We start from the raw sequence: 18,197 nt of genomic DNA, 5'->3' as shown, positions 1-18,197 counted from the left end.
TAATTTCCAATTGTAAGTTTGAATTATTTGCAGAAAAGATAAGACGGTTGCATTAAATTATCTACAACTTTGATTTCTGCTGTAAACTTTACATGTTCTGAAGTTGTTGCATATTTTTTTTCACTGTGTACAGGAGAAAGAAAAAAAAATGGAACATGTTGATCGATAGTAATTGTTTGTGAGATCAGCTTGTTTACCATTAATTGCATAACAAGATGCTTGACTTTGTGTAGAGTTGATGCTTCAAGATAAACATAAAACACATAATATCCATGAACTGTTTTGCTGTATCATAACTCATCAGTGTTGCTAGATGAGAAAGTGTTTCAATTTGATGAGATTTGTCAAGTCAGAATCTTTCCTCACTACATCATCAATATAAATGTTTGTGTGCATCTGCAAACAATTCTGGTGAAATATTTAAATGGTGACAAATAAAACTAATTGGGATCTAGGTTGTATCTACCATGTCACCCAGACTAAAAGTGAAACGGACTTAAAAAAAAAAAACGGACTTTTATAAAAAAAAAAAAGGTTGTTGGCTTCTCAGTTATTATTTGTAACTTTCTCCAAATAGAAGTAAACATTTTGATGGAATATAATTTTTTTTTTTCAGCAACAGGGTTCATTATGTGCCCTCCACTGTCTCAACTCTCTTCTGCAAGGCCAGTATTTTAATCCAGTTGATCTGGCCGAAATAGCTCATAGATTAGACGACCAAGAAAGAGAACAAATGGCAGAGGGTGGCATTCATTCACAAGAATACATGCATTTTTTAGAGGTAACCCTTTTTTTTTTCTCTTTTTTTGGTGGGGGGGGGCATTTTTATCTTTTGATGCTTTTTTATTTTACTTTTATATGTATCATTTGTTTAGACTTGAATTATGTCTATGCAGTCTCTATTTACTGATTAAATACACAACTCGGTTTAATGTGATGGAAATCAGATGTACAGTTTTAGGTCCTTTAGATATGAGAACAGTAGTCACTAAAAATGATGAAGTGAGAAAATGTCACTAAAATTGATGAGGCAAATGTATGTCATTAAAACAGGGTTTCACTATGGCATACTCCTATCTAATATCTGAATCCCCGGTTGCTTCTTTTCTAGCATCTTACAAAAAATCATGTCTTATGTTCTGCCAAATCCACAGGCCATGTCAAATCACCATGACTTAAATACTTTGTTCAGTGTTCTATAACTACCCACCCTCCACAAATATGTGATGCACAACCAATCCATGGTCCTGCACAATAGTCAGAGACCTCATGAAATTTCTCAATAAATCAAAGTGCCTCCCTCATAAAGCCTGCTATTCTCTGAGCAAACCTAAATTTTATTACCTTCCACTTGTTGATCAAGGTAAGGAGGATGAACAAGCTCATCGCAATTATGGAAAGTAATGTAATGTTCCTCAAACCCAACTAAACACTAGGAGGATGCAATCTGTGCATTTGGAGTAAGTACATCTCGTGTCCATAGTCAACATGTTGGAAAAAACTTTACCCTGGTTTACAGACACGTCCCAACGTGTGAATTGCCAGGACATCCTACCCCCAGTTCTTCTCAACCGTTTTAAAACAAATCAATCCATCTGATAACATTTTCCGAATTTTCACTTTAAAAAGTCCATGAAAAATTTTATTCATGACCTATTATACTCCTGGGGTATTGACACTGCAACCCAACACTCAGCAACTTGCACCCTGCAAACAAAGAAATTCTTCCTGCATACACAGAAGAAAAATTATGCTAATATCCATGAAGTAAATTTAAATTAGAAAACAAAATTAATTCTATCCCATCTTGAGTACTTATTCTCTCCTGTGTTTTTCTATGATAAAGTTTTTTGAAAACAAAACAATTTATAAACTCGCTTACATTATTCAGATCATTTACCAATAATACTCCTTACTTAATTACACTTCAGTAAAAACAAAAAACATTAGGTATCAATGGCGAAGTAAAGAATGTATGTTAAGTTCTACCTCAACTTACAATATCAGCGTTGGAAAAAAAATCTTTGTGAGCGAGATTTTGTAACAAAGCGATTGCAAGTCTGCAAAATTGTCTCCTCTTTTTCTCCAAGTAAACTGGGGACATGTCTGCCTGTCTTCTATCATTCTCTTTCTCTTTTTATCACTCTTCCTCTCCTCTCTCTTTCAATGGACTGAGAGGAACTTATTTGCGACGTAATTGTAAACGTTTTATAAAGCAGGAACAAAATGTCTTTACAAAACAAAAAACAAAATAGTTTATCAAAACAAAAACTAAACATTTTGTGCGGAAAAAAAGAAAGTCCTCAACTTTTTTTATTCTTCACTCTCCTTTGTGTTTTTCTGTTTCTTTCTATTCAATTTTTCTTCTTTTTTTTTTGCTTCAGTCTTATGCTCTTGCACTATATTTTTTTCTGTCTTTTTTTTTTTGCTTTTCTTATAGAAAATTATGCAATGTTTATAGCTGCTTTTTTTTTTTTCTTTTTTTTCTACTATATGAATTTTCCTGTTCTTTTTACTTTCTCCAGATTTTCCTTATATAGAACTGGTCAGACAATGACACATTTATGAACATTTTCATATCTATTTTTCTTTTTAATTTGATTTTACAGGGTTGAATCATTAGGTCAAAGCAGTGTCACAGCAAACCAAATATCTTGTTCTTGTATCATATTTCCAAACTTAAAAGTAATCAAATCGATACTGTTTTCCATATTAAACTATCCAATCGGTTCAACAGTTTTGAAGTACACCAACCTGAAGATACTGTCTCAGACAAGCTTTGGAAAACTGCCAAACAAATTCTCAAATCTGTTATGTCTGAGATATTCAAAATAACTAAGTGAGGAGATTTGATTGAAATTGCTGAAAAAGCAAAATAAGACGAACACAACTACTCTAATGATTTCAGACGAGTATGTTGTAAAGTCTACCTGTGTTGATCAAAATACATTCTGTAAAACAGTGGTATATATATATATATATATATATATATATATGGAAGGTTCTTCATCTGTTAGGAGCTCCCACAAACCGTACAGCTTCTTCCATTTTAGCACAAAACAGACTAGGGTGATAACCAAACCATAATGACAAGTCAATCTGAATTAACACTTCCTTCACTTTATCAGTCTGCTGAACAGTGACAAACAGCTCCCATTGACTTCTCTTTTAAATAACACTGATACAACTCCTTCTGAGTGTCAAACAACTCCCCACATACTGTTTTTGCTATTATCAAAAGTTGCAAATATAACAAAACTGCAGGTGAAGATTCAGATCCTCAAACATAGTATGATCCATCATGTTTTAAATGATTCCAGTCAGAATGTATCTCCAGAACAAGAACAAACCACTGTCATTTTCATCCAAGCCGCAATCAAAACTTCAAATCAAATCTTCACCCAAAGATGAATCCTTGAACATTGATGGTTCTTTCAGCAAGAACAGTCATATGTTTCATTGCCGCATACAATTTTGTTGACTATTGCACCCTCTGGAAACAGATGGTATTTCACCTCAACTTCTCAGCCTTATTAAAGTATACTACTGTTTGACATGATTCCACCTACAGACAAAACACCCATTGTCCTTAATGATATCTTGAAGAGATTAATGGTTTCAAATATGTTGGCATCATCATTACAGTGTGTCTTACCCTAAACCAATCAATGCAGAGTACTTAGTTGGAGAACACTCCAAAGGATTGAAAGGATATAAAATGTAAAAAATACATACAAAAATAATAAATACAAAAGAATACAAAAGGTAATATGGTTTCATGGACAGAGACTCATAGACTTCATTACCCATCAATCGCAAGCAGCACCAGGTTTTCCTACAAATTATAAAATAATATAGTTTTTCCTACAAGTTATAAAATAATATACTTTTTCCTACAAGTTATAAAATAATATACTTTTTCCTACAAGTTATAAAATAATATAGTTTTTCTTAATAAAATTTCTTTTTATTAAAACCATGCATTGGATGAGATTCATGAAACTTTAAAATTAAAAATATTTGTTGCTCAAAATTTGTGAAAATGTTTACATTTCAACAGTTTTATGGTTCAGTTATTTTGATTTTTCCATGAATTTAATAATACATTCTCTATATATAAATAGCCTTTTGCTTTCATGTAATATTAAGGCAGATTTATAATCATGTCTAACCCCAAATCAAGCAGAAGTAAATATTGTTATGTAAACATGGCAACGACTGTTTTTTCGAACTGAATAAAAAATGCTAAACTATGTATTTGATCATTTCTGACCTGACGGGCACACTAATTATAACGAGTAAGTAATCAAAACCGTGTGTCACGTGACATATTGTCTCGCTAGCTCAAAACTTGTCATGGATGTATGCTTATACAATTTAATGTAAAAATATTTGTTATCTATTGAATTTTTCCCTTTTTATTTTTTTTGTTTTTTGTTTATAAATTTTGAAGTTTTTTATATTTTTATGTAGCAACCGTCTTCAAATATGGATGACAGAGGTTTCTTTTCTATACAAGTAATAACAAAAGCGCTAGGAGTTTGGAGTTTAGATATTATACCTTATAATAGTCAACATCACATAGCAATAGATGCAAGGAAAACTCCAGTGTAAGTATGTGTTGTTCCTTTTTTAAATCCATTATTATTATTATTACTACTACTACTACACTTGCTTAAATGACCTCTTTAGTGACCTCTACTCAGAAGTTGAGCTCTTTCTTGGTTAGCACCAATACTAATCATTTCGCATTTCATACTTGTTCATTCCCTTTTTGCTTTCCTTATAAAAATTATACACAAAGTTGTTGCTTATAATATTAGGATGCTAGAAATTCACAATACTGGACCAGTTAAAAAAGCAAAACTACTTACAAAATCATTATGTAAACTGTACATCTCATTGCATGCTAATTATACATGTGAATGAGATTTTTTTTAATAAAATCTGTCTTACATGTTGTTAATGACAACCCCACTTATATTAAAACAGGGCAATTCTTGTCTATTTAAAATTAAAAACAAACTTTCAGAAATATGATATAAAATTGGTTATATAATATTTGATGATAATCATAGCATTATGATCATACAGATCATTGGAACCTACTGTAATTAACTCTTTTTTATGTCATTTTATATTTTTAATATTATACATCTGCATCCTTGTGAGTAACATTTTTGATAGGTATGCAAATCTTTTAATCAAATCTTGACCTTTTCTTGAGTATTTTCTAGCAACATTGATTGGTCATGCTTGTTGCTTGTTAATTGAACTGTAACCAACAGGCTGCTATGGACAATCATAATGAACAACAATCACAAAGCAATTCAATGGCAAGTGGATGCAAATTTCTAGAAATTGATTTAGTCTTGCTTTACAGAGATTTATAACCTGCACTGATTGGTTGGGAAGCTGAATTGCGAAATTGAAGTCTGAAAAATCTTAAATCTGAAAGTTTTCTATTGGTGGTGAAATAATTGATTGATCCACAAGTTGATTTTTGCCTTTTCATATCCCTTCTACTATTGTAGGGTGAGACTTCTCATCATTTTTATGATTCAATAAAAACAGAATTTAACTTTATTTAAATTCAGAAATAGCACTTTCAACTTAAATTTGCTTCTTTTTTTTTAATAACACTGATTTCTGCTGTATGATTTTGTCATTTGACTCAATATTTTTTTATTTAAAACTTTCTTTCAATCATTTTATCTTTTCTTCCTGTTCTCTCTCTCTCTCTCTTCATCTTCTTTAGCAAATGATTTGCAACTTTGTCTTAATGAAGATTTCTTTCCTCTTCCCTCATTATATAGTTGAGGTTTTTCACTAATAGTATACTTTTTTTGTATATTTTTTTGGATCAAACAAATATTTTAAAATCTAATTACACACAAAAAAAAAAATTATGTTTATCAAAATTAAATACAAAAGTGAAATTAAAATATATCAGCTGATGTTTGCAGTATAAAAAAAACACATTTCATAAAATCAACTCCTAAATAAAAATAGTCTTCTTTTCGGTAACTATATGAAAACACACTGAAAAACTTGGTGAAAAGAAAAAAAGACAATTTTAGAATCAAAAGTGAAAGATCAGGTTTGCATATGAATTTAATGTAATTTCTTATCCATTATAATGTTTTAGGGCAGTTAACTAATCAAAAGTGAAAGATCAGTTTTGCATATGAATTTAATGTAATTTCTGTAGCAGAAGTAGCAATAACTAAAATGAGGGGAAAAAGAGCTTACCTCGGGTATGTCTGTTGTGTCACCAGTTGGGGGGAAAAAGAGAATTCCAAGATGGCGTCCGGGGGTTTTTATTAGCATTTACCCCATGCAACTCTCGGAAAATCACGTTTCTGTCTCATGTGATTATGCAAATGGATAATTCCCGGCCACTATAAAAGCAGGAGGCTAGAGACGAGTCAGCAGTGTCCTGCAAACTGTGTGTGTGGGTGTTTCTGGCGATTGGAGTGTGTCTTCTTTTACCACGGTTATCACGGACAGGAATTCCCTCTCTTCTGGAGGTGGGCGATATTGACTATTTTGAAGTTGTACTGTTGCTGACAGAACATTTATTTTTATTTTTTTTTTTTGCCTACTACATTTTTGTTTCAAGCTATTTCGGCCCGAATATGGTAAAGGTGCGGATAAGCAGTGATATTATCAAGCCGTTCTCTGGCGAGGGAGACATTGTAGCGTGGCTGAAAAAAGTGAGACTTGTCGCACAACTTCAGCAGGTGGATGACGTAGCGAGTCTGCTACCTTTATACCTGGAAGGCGATGCGCTGGCCCTCTACATGGAAATGGAGGAGGACGATCAAAAGAAAATAGACCAGATTGAGGCTCGATTAAAGGAGGCATTTACTGATGACGCGTTTGCAGCATATAGAAAAATAACTATGGTTAGATGGGCTGGTGAACGTGTGGATGTGTACGCCAACAAGATCAGGCAGTTGGTTGGATTGGCCGGATTCACAGGAGAAAGCTCAGAGAGACTCACAAAATTAATTTTTGTCACTGGATTCCCTGACACCATCTCAATTGCTCTTCAACAGGTGCCGAACATCAAAGCCCTGACCATGGGGGAGCTAATGTCGAGAACGAGAATTTTGACGACGACTGGCGAACAAAATCAGGATGTGGTTGCGGCCACACGCTCACCCAACAACAGGGCCCAGAATAATCCTGTTAACGTGACCTGTTTCAAATGCAATGTTAAAGGCCACCTTGCAAGGGACTGTCGAAAACGTGGAACACGGTGTTACCGTTGCGGTGAGAGTGGACACTGGGCTCGGAACTGCTCGGGAAACGAGCAAGGGGAGGACGCATAAGCGCCAGTCTCCTTCCCAACCAAGATGTGAACACGACGCTCCCGGTGATAAGCATCCATGTTGACGGGACGCGATGTTTGGCGCTTATTGATACAGGATGCTCCAGGACAATTTTACATGCAGACCGGTGCCGGTCTTGGAGAAAAACAAACGTAAATGTCAACACAATTGGTGGAATGTCCCATGCGTGCTGCGGTGTTGGAACGGTCTCTGTATCCACTGATGAAGGTGTGTCTGCCAGAGTCGATGTGTTGGTGGTGCATGGCAAGCCACTGGGATTTGACTTGCTTCTAGGGATCGACGCCATAAAAGCTCTAGGAGGTGTCGTTGTCAAGCCTACAGGATCAGTGCGGCTGGGCGCCAGGAAAAGTATTAAATGCGCAGCCATTTCTATCGATGAACCAGATTTCACTGCTACCTTTGACCATTAAAACCGAACGTGGACCGCATCGTGGAAATGGTCTGTGGACCCCCCCCCCCTGAAAGGCTGCATAATCGAGTGTCAGAGTACCCAGTGCCAGCAGAAATTCGTGAAGAATACACGCAGGAGCTCCACACCTGGATAGATAATGGTTGGCTCGTGCCATACCCAGAGGATAAATTGGGACCCCCCAAAGGTCTAATTGCCCTGATGGCTGTGATACAGCAGAACAAAGCCAAAGTGCGCCCGGTAATGGACTACCGGGAGCTAAATCATTACGTAGACGCATTTACGGCCAACGCAGATGTTTGTGCGGCTAAGCTGCGTGAGTGGAGACAAAAAGGTGCTAACGTATTTCTACTGGACCTCAGAAGAGCATACCTACAAGTCCGGGTCCATGAGACACTGTGGCCATACCAGACTGTGGAAATCGATGGGAAAAAATACTGTCTGACCCGTCTGGGGTTTGGTTTGAATGTGGCTCCCTTGATAATGAGAGCAATTGTCAGCGAAGTACTATCTCAGGAAGAAGTTATAAGCCGCGCAGCATCTGCTTACATTGATGACATTTTTGTCAATGAAGACGTGGTGCCCGCGACCCGTGTGAGAGAACACCTCGCGCAGTTCGGGTTGGAGTGCAAGAACCCGGAGCAGTTGAAGGACGGTGCACGGGTGCTGGGATTGGCAGTCAGGATGGAACGCAATGAACTGCGGTGGAAGCGAGGAAATGCAATTCCGGAGGCTCCCAGTATTGTTACGCGACGAACAATCTTTTCCCTGTGTGGTCGACTTGTCGGGCACTTTCCGGTGTACGATTGGCTTCGTGTGGCTTGCGGAATACTCAGAAGGAGAGTAAGTTCGGTAACGAAGGGCTGGGATGATGAAGCAAGGGACGCCGTACTACATCGTATGATGTTCGAAACCTTAAAATCTGCACAGCAGAACGATCCGGCACAGGGAAATTGGTGTGTGGACGGCAAACAGCTGAATGTATGGGTCGATGCTAGCTCCCTAGCAATTGGGGCAGCCTTGGAGATGTGTGAAACTGTGCTGGAAGATGCATGTTGGCTGCGACCTGAAGATGACTCTCAACATATCAACTTGGCTGAACTGGATGCCGTATTGAAAGGCATCAATTTGGCTCTCCAGTGGCAGAGCAAGGTGCTACACATAAAGACAGATTCTGTTTGCGTATACCATTGGGTCTCGGACACGCTAACTGGAAAGGCGCGAGTACGCACCAAAGCAGCAAGCGAGATGCTTATTAGGAGGCGATTAAGCACTCTTAAGGAGCTCGTGAAAGAGTACAGGCTGACAGTGGATGTGACGCTGGTTCCATCAGCACGAAACATTGCTGACCGACTGACACGAGTGCCACAGCGGTGGTTTGAGGCAATGAAAAAGAAAAACGGTCTTGACCCAGTGATAGGCGCGGTCCACACAGACGAGCTGGATGAGAGTCAAATCATGGCTATTCACAAAGATAGTGGACATCCGGGGGTGCGACGCACTACCTACTTTGTCAGGAGAAGATGTCCAACCACGACAAAAGCAACTGTCAGAACGGTCATACAGAAATGCGAGGAATGTCAGTCCATTGACCCAGCGCCAGTCAGGTGGGAAAAGGGAAAGCTGGAAGTTAACGAGAATTGGCAGAGAATTGGAATGGATATCACGCATTATGGCACCTTCCATTTTTTAACTTTAACAGACTGTGGTCCATCGCGTTTCTCCATTTGGAGGAAATTGGCAAGGCAGGACTCGGCAAGCGTGATTCATCAGTTGGAGGCAGTGTTCCTCGAGCGTGGCGTGCCGCATGAACTCCTTTTAGACAATGACACAGCTTTCTGCAGCAATATGTTCCAAGCATTTGCATGTAAATGGGGAGTTCACTTGCGATTCCGTTGTGCATACGCTCCAGCCGGGAATGGCATAGCGGAGCGATGTCATCGTACAGTGAAACGAATAGCGGCTAGAATGTGTTGTTCCATACAGGAGGCTGTCTACTGGTATAACATCACACCAAGAGACGACACATCTCCCTCCACTGCGCCTGCCAACAGGATTTATCAATACGAAGTTCGAGTAAAGGAGTCCAATCTCGCAACTGCGTCCCCAGGTCCCAAGAACAGCTTTTACCAGGTTGGAGATCGCGTATGGGTCAGAAGACCGCAAAATCGATGTACCACGAGGTTCGGCAAGGGTGAGGTGACCAAGGTGATCAGCCCTCAGTCGATTTTGGTGGACGGTGTGCCTCGTCACGTGAAGGATTTGCTCCCTCGCCATTATGTTGTTACATCGAAGGAAGAGGGAGACTCAGACAGTATGATGTCTTCTGAAAAGATAGAGAGTATGATGCAGGACGACGAAGGGGATTTTGAGCCATATAATGTACATACTGAAGAAGCGGAGGAAGGACCACCCGTCTTGCCTCTACGAAGGAGTACCCAACAGAAACGAATACTGCCCCCCTGCCCTGATTGTGAAACACCGCCTATGGAGCAGACTGGTGGCAATAATGGCGATGAGGAGGATGGCAGGGAGGAAGTGCTGCCTCCGGTTCTTCGGAGAAGTACCAGACAGAGACGACTGCCCCCCTGCCCCATTTGTGATCATGAGATCAGGGGGGAGTGTAGCAGAAGTAGCAATAACTAAAATGAGGGGAAAAAGAGCTTACCTCGGGTACGTCTGTTGTGTCACCAGTTGGGGGGAAAAAGAGAATTCCAAGATGGCGTCCGGGGGTTTTTATTAGCATTTACCCCATGCAACTCTCGGAAAATCACGTTTCTGTCTCATGTGATTATGCAAATGGATAATTCCCGGCCACTATAAAAGCAGGAGGCTAGAGACGAGTCGGCAGTGTCCTGCAAACTGTGTGTGTGGGTGTTTCTGGCGATTGGAGTGTGTCTTCTTTTACCATGGTTATCACGAACAGGAATTCCCTCTCTTCTGGAGGTGGGCGATATTGACTATTTTGAAGTTGTACTGTTGCTGACAGAACATTTATTTATTTATTTTTTTTTTTTGCCTACTACATTTTTGCATATGAATTTGCAGTTTTGCATATGAATTTAATGTAATTTCCAATCCATTCTAATGTTTTAGGACAGTTTACTTATGAAGAAGTAAAAGATCAGTTTTGCATATGAATTTAATGTAATTTCCAATCCATTCTAATGTTTAAGGACAGTTTACTTATGAAGAAGTAAAAGATCAGTTTTGCATATGAATTTAATGTAATTTCCAATCCATTCTAATGTTTTAGGACAGTTAACTAATGAAAAGTGAAAGCTCAGTTTTGCATATGAATTTAATGTAATTTCCAATCCATTCTAATGTTTTAGGACAGTTTACTTGTGAAGAAGTAAAAGATCAGTTTTGCATATGAATTTAATGTAATTTCCAATCCATTCTAATGTTTTAGGACAGTTTACTTATGAAGAAATAAAAGATCAGTTTTGCATATGAATTTAATGTAATTTCCAATCCATTCTAATGTTTTAGGACAGTTTACTTATGAAGAAGTAAAAGATCAGTTTTGCATATGAATTTAATGTAATTTCCAATCCATTCTAATGTTTAAGGACAGTTTACTTATGAAAAGTGAAAGATCAGTTTTGCATATGAATTTAATGTAATTTCCAATCCATTCTAATGTTTTAGGACAGTTTACTTATGAAGAAGTAAAAGATCAGTTTTGCATATGAATTTAATGTAATTTCCAATCCATTCTAATGTTTTAGGACAGTTAACTAATGAAAAGTGAAAGCTCAGTTTTGCATATGAATTTAATGTAATTTCCAATCCATTCTAATGTTTTAGGACAGTTTACTTGTGAAGAAGTAAAAGATCAGTTTTGCATATGAATTTAATGTAATTTCCAATCCATTCTAATGTTTTAGGACAGTTTACTTATGAAGAAGTAAAAGATCAGTTTTGCATATGAATTTAATGTAATTTCCAATCCATTCTAATGTTTTAGGACAGTTTACTTATGAAGAAGTAAAAGATCAGTTTTGCATATGAATTTAATGTAATTTCCAATCCATTCTAATGTTTTAGGACAGTTTACTTATGAAGAAGTAAAAGATCAGTTTTGCATATGAATTTAATGTAATTTCCAATCCATTCTAATGTTTAAGGACAGTTTACTTATGAAAAGTGAAAGATCAGTTTTGCATATGAATTTAATGTAATTTCCAATCCATTCTAATGTTTTAGGACAGTTTACTTATGAAGAAGTAAAAGATCAGTTTTGCATATGAATTTAATGTAATTTCCAATCCATTCTAATGTTTTAGGACAGTTTACTTATGAAGACGTAAAAGATCAGTTTTGAATATGAATTTAATGTAATTTCCAATCCATTCTAATGTTTTAGGACAGTTTACTTATGAAGAAGTAAAAGATCAGTTTTGCATATGAATTTAATGTAATTTCCAATCCATTCTAATGTTTTAGGACAGTTTACTTATGAAGAAGTAAAAGATCAGTTTTGCATATGAATTTAATGTAGTTTCCAATCCATTCTAATAATGTTTTAGGACAGTTTACTTATGAAGAAGTAAAAGATCAGTTTTGCATATGAATTTAATGTAATTTCCAATCCATTCTAATGTTTTAGGACAGTTTACTTATGAAGACGTAAAAGATCAGTTTTGCCTATGGATTTAATGTAATTTCCAATCCATTCTAATGTTTTAGGACAGTTTACTTATGAAGAAGTAAAAGATCAGTTTTGCATATGAATTTAATGTAATTTCCAATCCATTCTAATGTTTTAGGACAGTTTACTTATGAAGAAGTAAAAGATCAGTTTTGCATATGGATTTAATGTAATTTCCAATCCATTCTAATGTTTTAGGACAGTTTACTTATGAAAAAGTAAAAGATCAGTTTTGCATATGAATTTAATGTAATTTCCAATCCATTCTAATGTTTTAGGACAGTTTACTTATGAAGACGTAAAAGATCAGTTTTGCATATGGATTTAATGTAATTTCCAATCCATTCTAATGTTTTAGGACAGTTTACTTATGAAGAAGTAAAAGATCAGTTTTGCATATGAATTTAATGTAATTTCCAATCCATTCTAATGTTTAAGGACAGTTTACTTATGAAGAAGTAAAAGATCAGTTTTGCATATAAATTTAATGTAATTTCCAACCCATTCTAACGTTTTAGGACGGTTAACAAAGGAAGAAGTAAAGGATCAGTTTTTCATATGAATTTAATGTAATTTCCAATCCATTCTAATGTTTTAGGACAGTTAACTAATGAAGAAGTAAAAGATCAGTTTTGCATATGAATTTACTGTAATTTCCAATCCATTCTAATGTTTTAGGACAGTGTACTAAGGAAGAAGTAAAAGATCAGTTTTGCATATGAATTTAATGTAATTTCCAATCCATTCTAATGTTTTAGGACAGTTTACTTATGAAGAAGTAAAAGATCAGTTTTGCATATGAATTTAATGTAATTTCCAATCCATTCTAATGTTTTAGGACAGTTTACTTATGAAGAAGTAAAAGATCAGTTTTGCATATGAATTTAATGTAATTTCCAATCCATTCTAATGTTTTAGGACAGTTTACTTATGAAGAAGTAAAAGATCAGTTTTGCATATGAATTTAATGTAATTTCCAATCCATTCTAATGTTTTAGGACAGTTTACTTATGAAGAAGTAAAAGATCAGTTTTGAATATGAATTTAATGTAATTTCCAATCCATTCTAATGTTTTAGGACAGTTAACTAATGAAAAGTAAAAGATCAGTTTTGCATATGAATTTAATGTAATTTCCAATCCATTCTAATGTTTTAGGACAGTTTACTTATGAAGAAGTCAAAGATCAGTTTTGCATATGAATTTAATGTAATTTCCAATCCATTCTAATGTTTTAGGACAGTTTACTTATGAAGAAGTAAAAGATCAGTTTTGCATATGAATTTAATGTAATTTCCAATCCATTCTAATGTTTTAGGACAGTTTACTTATGAAGAAGTAAAAGATCAGTTTTGCATATGAATTTAATGTAATTTCCAATCCATTCTAATGTTTTAGGACAGTTTACTTATGAAGAAGTAAAAGATCAGTTTTGCATATGAATTTAATGTAATTTCCAATCCATTCTAATGTTTAAGGACAGTTTACTTATGAAGAAGTAAAAGATCAGTTTTGCATATGAATTTAATGTAATTTCCAATCCATTCTAATGTTTTAGGACAGTTAACTAATGAAAAGTGAAAGCTCAGTTTTGCATATGAATTTAATGTAATTTCCAATCCATTCTAATGTTTTAGGACAGTTTACTTATGAAGAAGTAAAAGATCAGTTTTGCATATGAATTTAATGTAATTTCCAATCCATTCTAATGTTTTAGGACAGTTTACTTATGAAGAAGTAAAAGATCAGTTTTGCATATGAATTTAATGTAATTTCCAATCCATTCTAATATTTAAGGACAGTTTACTTATGAAGAAGTAAAAGATCAGTTTTGCATATGAATTTAATGTAATTTCCAATCCATTCTAATGTTTTAGGACAGTTTACTTATGAAGAAGTAAAAGATCAGTTTTGCATATGAATTTAATGTAATTTCCAATCCATTCTAATGTTTTAGGACAGTTTACTTATGAAGAAGTAAAAGATCAGTTTTGCATATGAATTTAATGTAATTTCCAATCCATTCTAATGTTTTAGGACAGTTTACTTATGAAGAAGTAAAAGATCAGTTTTGAATATGAATTTAATGTAATTTCCAATCCATTCTAATGTTTAAGGACAGTTAACTAATGAAAAGTAAAAGATCAGTTTTGCATATGAATTTAATGTAATTTCCAATCCATTCTAATGTTTTAGGACAGTTAACTAATGAAAAGTCAAAGATCAGTTTTGCATATGAATTTAATGTAATTTCCAATCCATTCTAATGTTTTAGGACAGTTTACTTATGAAGAAGTAAAAGATCAGTTTTGCATATGAATTTAATGTAATTTCCAATCCATTCTAATGTTTTAGGACAGTTTACTTATGAAGAAGTAAAAGATCAGTTTTGCATATGAATTTAATGTAATTTCCAATCCATTCTAATGTTTTAGGACAGTTTACTTATGAAGACGTAAAAGATCAGTTTTGAATATGAATTTAATGTAATTTCCAATCCATTCTAATGTTTTAGGACAGTTTACTTATGAAGAAGTAAAAGATCAGTTTTGCATATGATTTTAATGTAATTTCCAATCCATTCTAATGTTTTAGGACAGTTTACTTATGAAGAAGTAAAAGATCAGTTTTGCATATGAATTTAATGTAATTTCCAATCCATTCTAATAATGTTTTAGGACAGTTTACTTATGAAGAAGTAAAAGATCAGTTTTGCATATGAATTTAATGTAATTTCCAATCCATTCTAATGTTTTAGGACAGTTTACTTATGAAAAAGTAAAAGATCAGTTTTGCATATGAATTTAATGTAATTTCCAATCCATTCTAATGTTTTAGGACAGTTTACTTATGAAGAAATAAAAGATCAGTTTTGCATATGAATTTAATGTAATTTCCAATCCATTCTAATGTTTTAGGACAGTTTACTTATGAAGAAGTAAAAGATCAGTTTTGCATATGAATTTAATGTAATTTCCAATCCATTCTAATGTTTTAGGACAGTTTACTTATGAAGAAGTAAAAGATCAGTTTTGCATATGAATTTAATGTAATTTCCAATCCATTCTAATGTTTTAGGACAGTTTACTTATGAAGAAGTAAAAGATCAGTTTTGCATATGAATTTAATGTAATTTCCAATCCATTCTAATGTTTTAGGACAGTTTACTTATGAAGAAGTAAAAGATCAGTTTTGCATATGAATTTAATGTAATTTCCAATCCATTCTAATGTTTAAGGACAGTTTACTTATGAAGAAGTAAAAGATCAGTTTTGCATATGAATTTAATGTAATTTCCAATCCATTCTAATGTTTTAGGACAGTTAACTAATGAAAAGTGAAAGCTCAGTTTTGCATATGAATTTAATGTAATTTCCAATCCATTCTAATGTTTTAGGACAGTTTACTTATGAAGAAGTAAAAGATCAGTTTTGCATATGAATTTAATGTAATTTCCAATCCATTCTAATGTTTTAGGACAGTTTACTTATGAAGAAGTAAAAGATCAGTTTTGCATATGAATTTAATGTAATTTCCAATCCATTCTAATGTTTAAGGACAGTTTACTTATGAAAAGTGAAAGATCAGTTTTGCATATGAATTTAATGTAATTTCCAATCCATTCTAATGTTTTAGGACAGTTTACTTATGAAGAAGTAAAAGATCAGTTTTGCATATGAATTTAATGTAATTTCCAATCCATTCTAATGTTTTAGGACAGTTTACTTATGAAGACGTAAAAGATCAGTTTTGAATATGAATTTAATGTAATTTCCAATCCATTCTAATGTTTTAGGACAGTTTACTTATGAAGAAGTAAAAGATCAGTTTTGCATATGATTTTAATGTAATTTCCAATCCATTCTAATGTTTTAGGACAGTTTACTTATGAAGAAGTAAAAGATCAGTTTTGCATATGAATTTAATGTAATTTCCAATCCATTCTAATAATGTTTTAGGACAGTTTACTTATGAAGAAGTAAAAGATCAGTTTTGCATATGAATTTAATGTAATTTCCAATCCATTCTAATGTTTTAGGACAGTTTACTTATGAAGACGTAAAAGATCAGTTTTGCCTATGGATTTAATGTAATTTCCAATCCATTCTAATGTTTTAGGACAGTTTACTTATGAAGAAGTAAAAGATCAGTTTTGCATATGAATTTAATGTAATTTCCAATCCATTCTAATGTTTTAGGACAGTTTACTTATGAAGAAGTAAAAGATCAGTTTTGCATATGAATTTAATGTAATTTCCAATCCATTCTAATGTTTTAGGACAGTTTACTTATGAAGAAGTAAAAGATCAGTTTTGCATATGAATTTAATGTAATTTCCAATCCATTCTAATGTTTTAGAACAGTTTACTTATGAAGAAGTAAAAGATCAGTTTTGCATATGAATTTAATGTAATTTCCAATCCATTCTAATGTTTTAGGACAGTTTACTTATGAAGAAGTAAAAGATCAGTTTTGCATATGAATTTAATGTAATTTCCAATCCATTCTAATGTTTAAGGACAGTTTACTTATGAAGAAGTAAAAGATCAGTTTTGCATATGAATTTAATGTAATTTCCAATCCATTCTAATGTTTTAGGACAGTTAACTAATGAAAAGTGAAAGCTCAGTTTTGCATATGAATTTAATGTAATTTCCAATCCATTCTAATGTTTTAGGACAGTTTACTTATGAAGAAGTAAAAGATCAGTTTTGCATATGAATTTAATGTAATTTCCAATCCATTCTAATGTTTTAGGACAGTTAACTAATGAAAAGTGAAAGCTCAGTTTTGCATATGAATTTAATGTAATTTCCAATCCATTCTAATGTTTTAGGACAGTTTACTTGTGAAGAAGTAAAAGATCAGTTTTGCATATGAATTTAATGTAATTTCCAATCCATTCTAATGTTTTAGGACAGTTTACTTATGAAGAAGTAAAAGATCAGTTTTGCATATGAATTTAATGTAATTTCCAATCCATTCTAATGTTTTAGGACAGTTTACTTATGAAGAAGTAAAAGATCAGTTTTGCATATGAATTTAATGTAATTTCCAATCCATTCTAATGTTTTAGGACAGTTTACTTATGAAGAAGTAAAAGATCAGTTTTGCATATGAATTTAATGTAATTTCCAATCCATTCTAATGTTTTAGGACAGTTTACTTATGAAGAAATAAAAGATCAGTTTTGCATATGAATTTAATGTAATTTCCAATCCATTCTAATGTTTTAGGACAGTTTACTTATGAAGAAGTAAAAGATCAGTTTTGCATATGAATTTAATGTAATTTCCAATCCATTCTAATGTTTTAGGACAGTTTACTTATGAAGACGTAAAAGATCAGTTTTGCCTATGGATTTAATGTAATTTCCAATCCATTCTAATGTTTTAGGACAGTTTACTTATGAAGAAGTAAAAGATCAGTTTTGCATATGGATTTAATGTAATTTCCAATCCATTCTAATGTTTTAGGACAGTTTACTTATGAAGAAGTAAAAGATCAGTTTTGCATATGAATTTAATGTAATTTCCAATCCATTCTAATGTTTTAGGACAGTTTACTTATGAAGAAGTAAAAGATCAGTTTTGCATATGAATTTAATGTAATTTCCAATCCATTCTAATGTTTTAGGACAGTTTACTTATGAAGAAGTAAAAGATCAGTTTTGCATATGAATTTAATGTAATTTCCAATCCATTCTAATGTTTTAGGACAGTTAACTAATGAAAAGTGAAAGCTCAGTTTTGCATATGAATTTAATGTAATTT

At 33.7% G+C, this 18,197-nt stretch overlaps 1 protein-coding gene across 5 annotated transcripts in view; it reads left to right on the top strand.

The window, feature by feature from the left end:
• Positions 1 to 18,197, top strand: part of LOC145260560 (ataxin-3-like) — a 231,505-nt gene that overhangs the window by 115,215 nt on the left and 98,093 nt on the right. For all 5 annotated transcript variants that reach the window (XM_080118805.1, XM_080118804.1, XM_080118803.1 and 2 more), the window contains 2 exons: positions 617 to 781; positions 4,474 to 4,610. In XM_080118805.1, the coding sequence (XP_079974931.1) occupies positions 734 to 781; positions 4,474 to 4,610 (185 nt within the window). In that variant the 5' untranslated portion in view covers positions 617 to 733. The remainder of the gene's footprint in view (positions 1 to 616; positions 782 to 4,473; positions 4,611 to 18,197) is intronic.

The sequence above is a fragment of the Euprymna scolopes genome, chromosome 36, assembly GCF_053919585.1.
Source record: "Euprymna scolopes isolate OS-2025 chromosome 36, ASM5391958v1, whole genome shotgun sequence".
Taxonomy (NCBI): domain Eukaryota; kingdom Metazoa; phylum Mollusca; class Cephalopoda; order Sepiida; family Sepiolidae; genus Euprymna; species Euprymna scolopes.
This window is presented reverse-complemented; position numbering and strand designations above follow the sequence as displayed.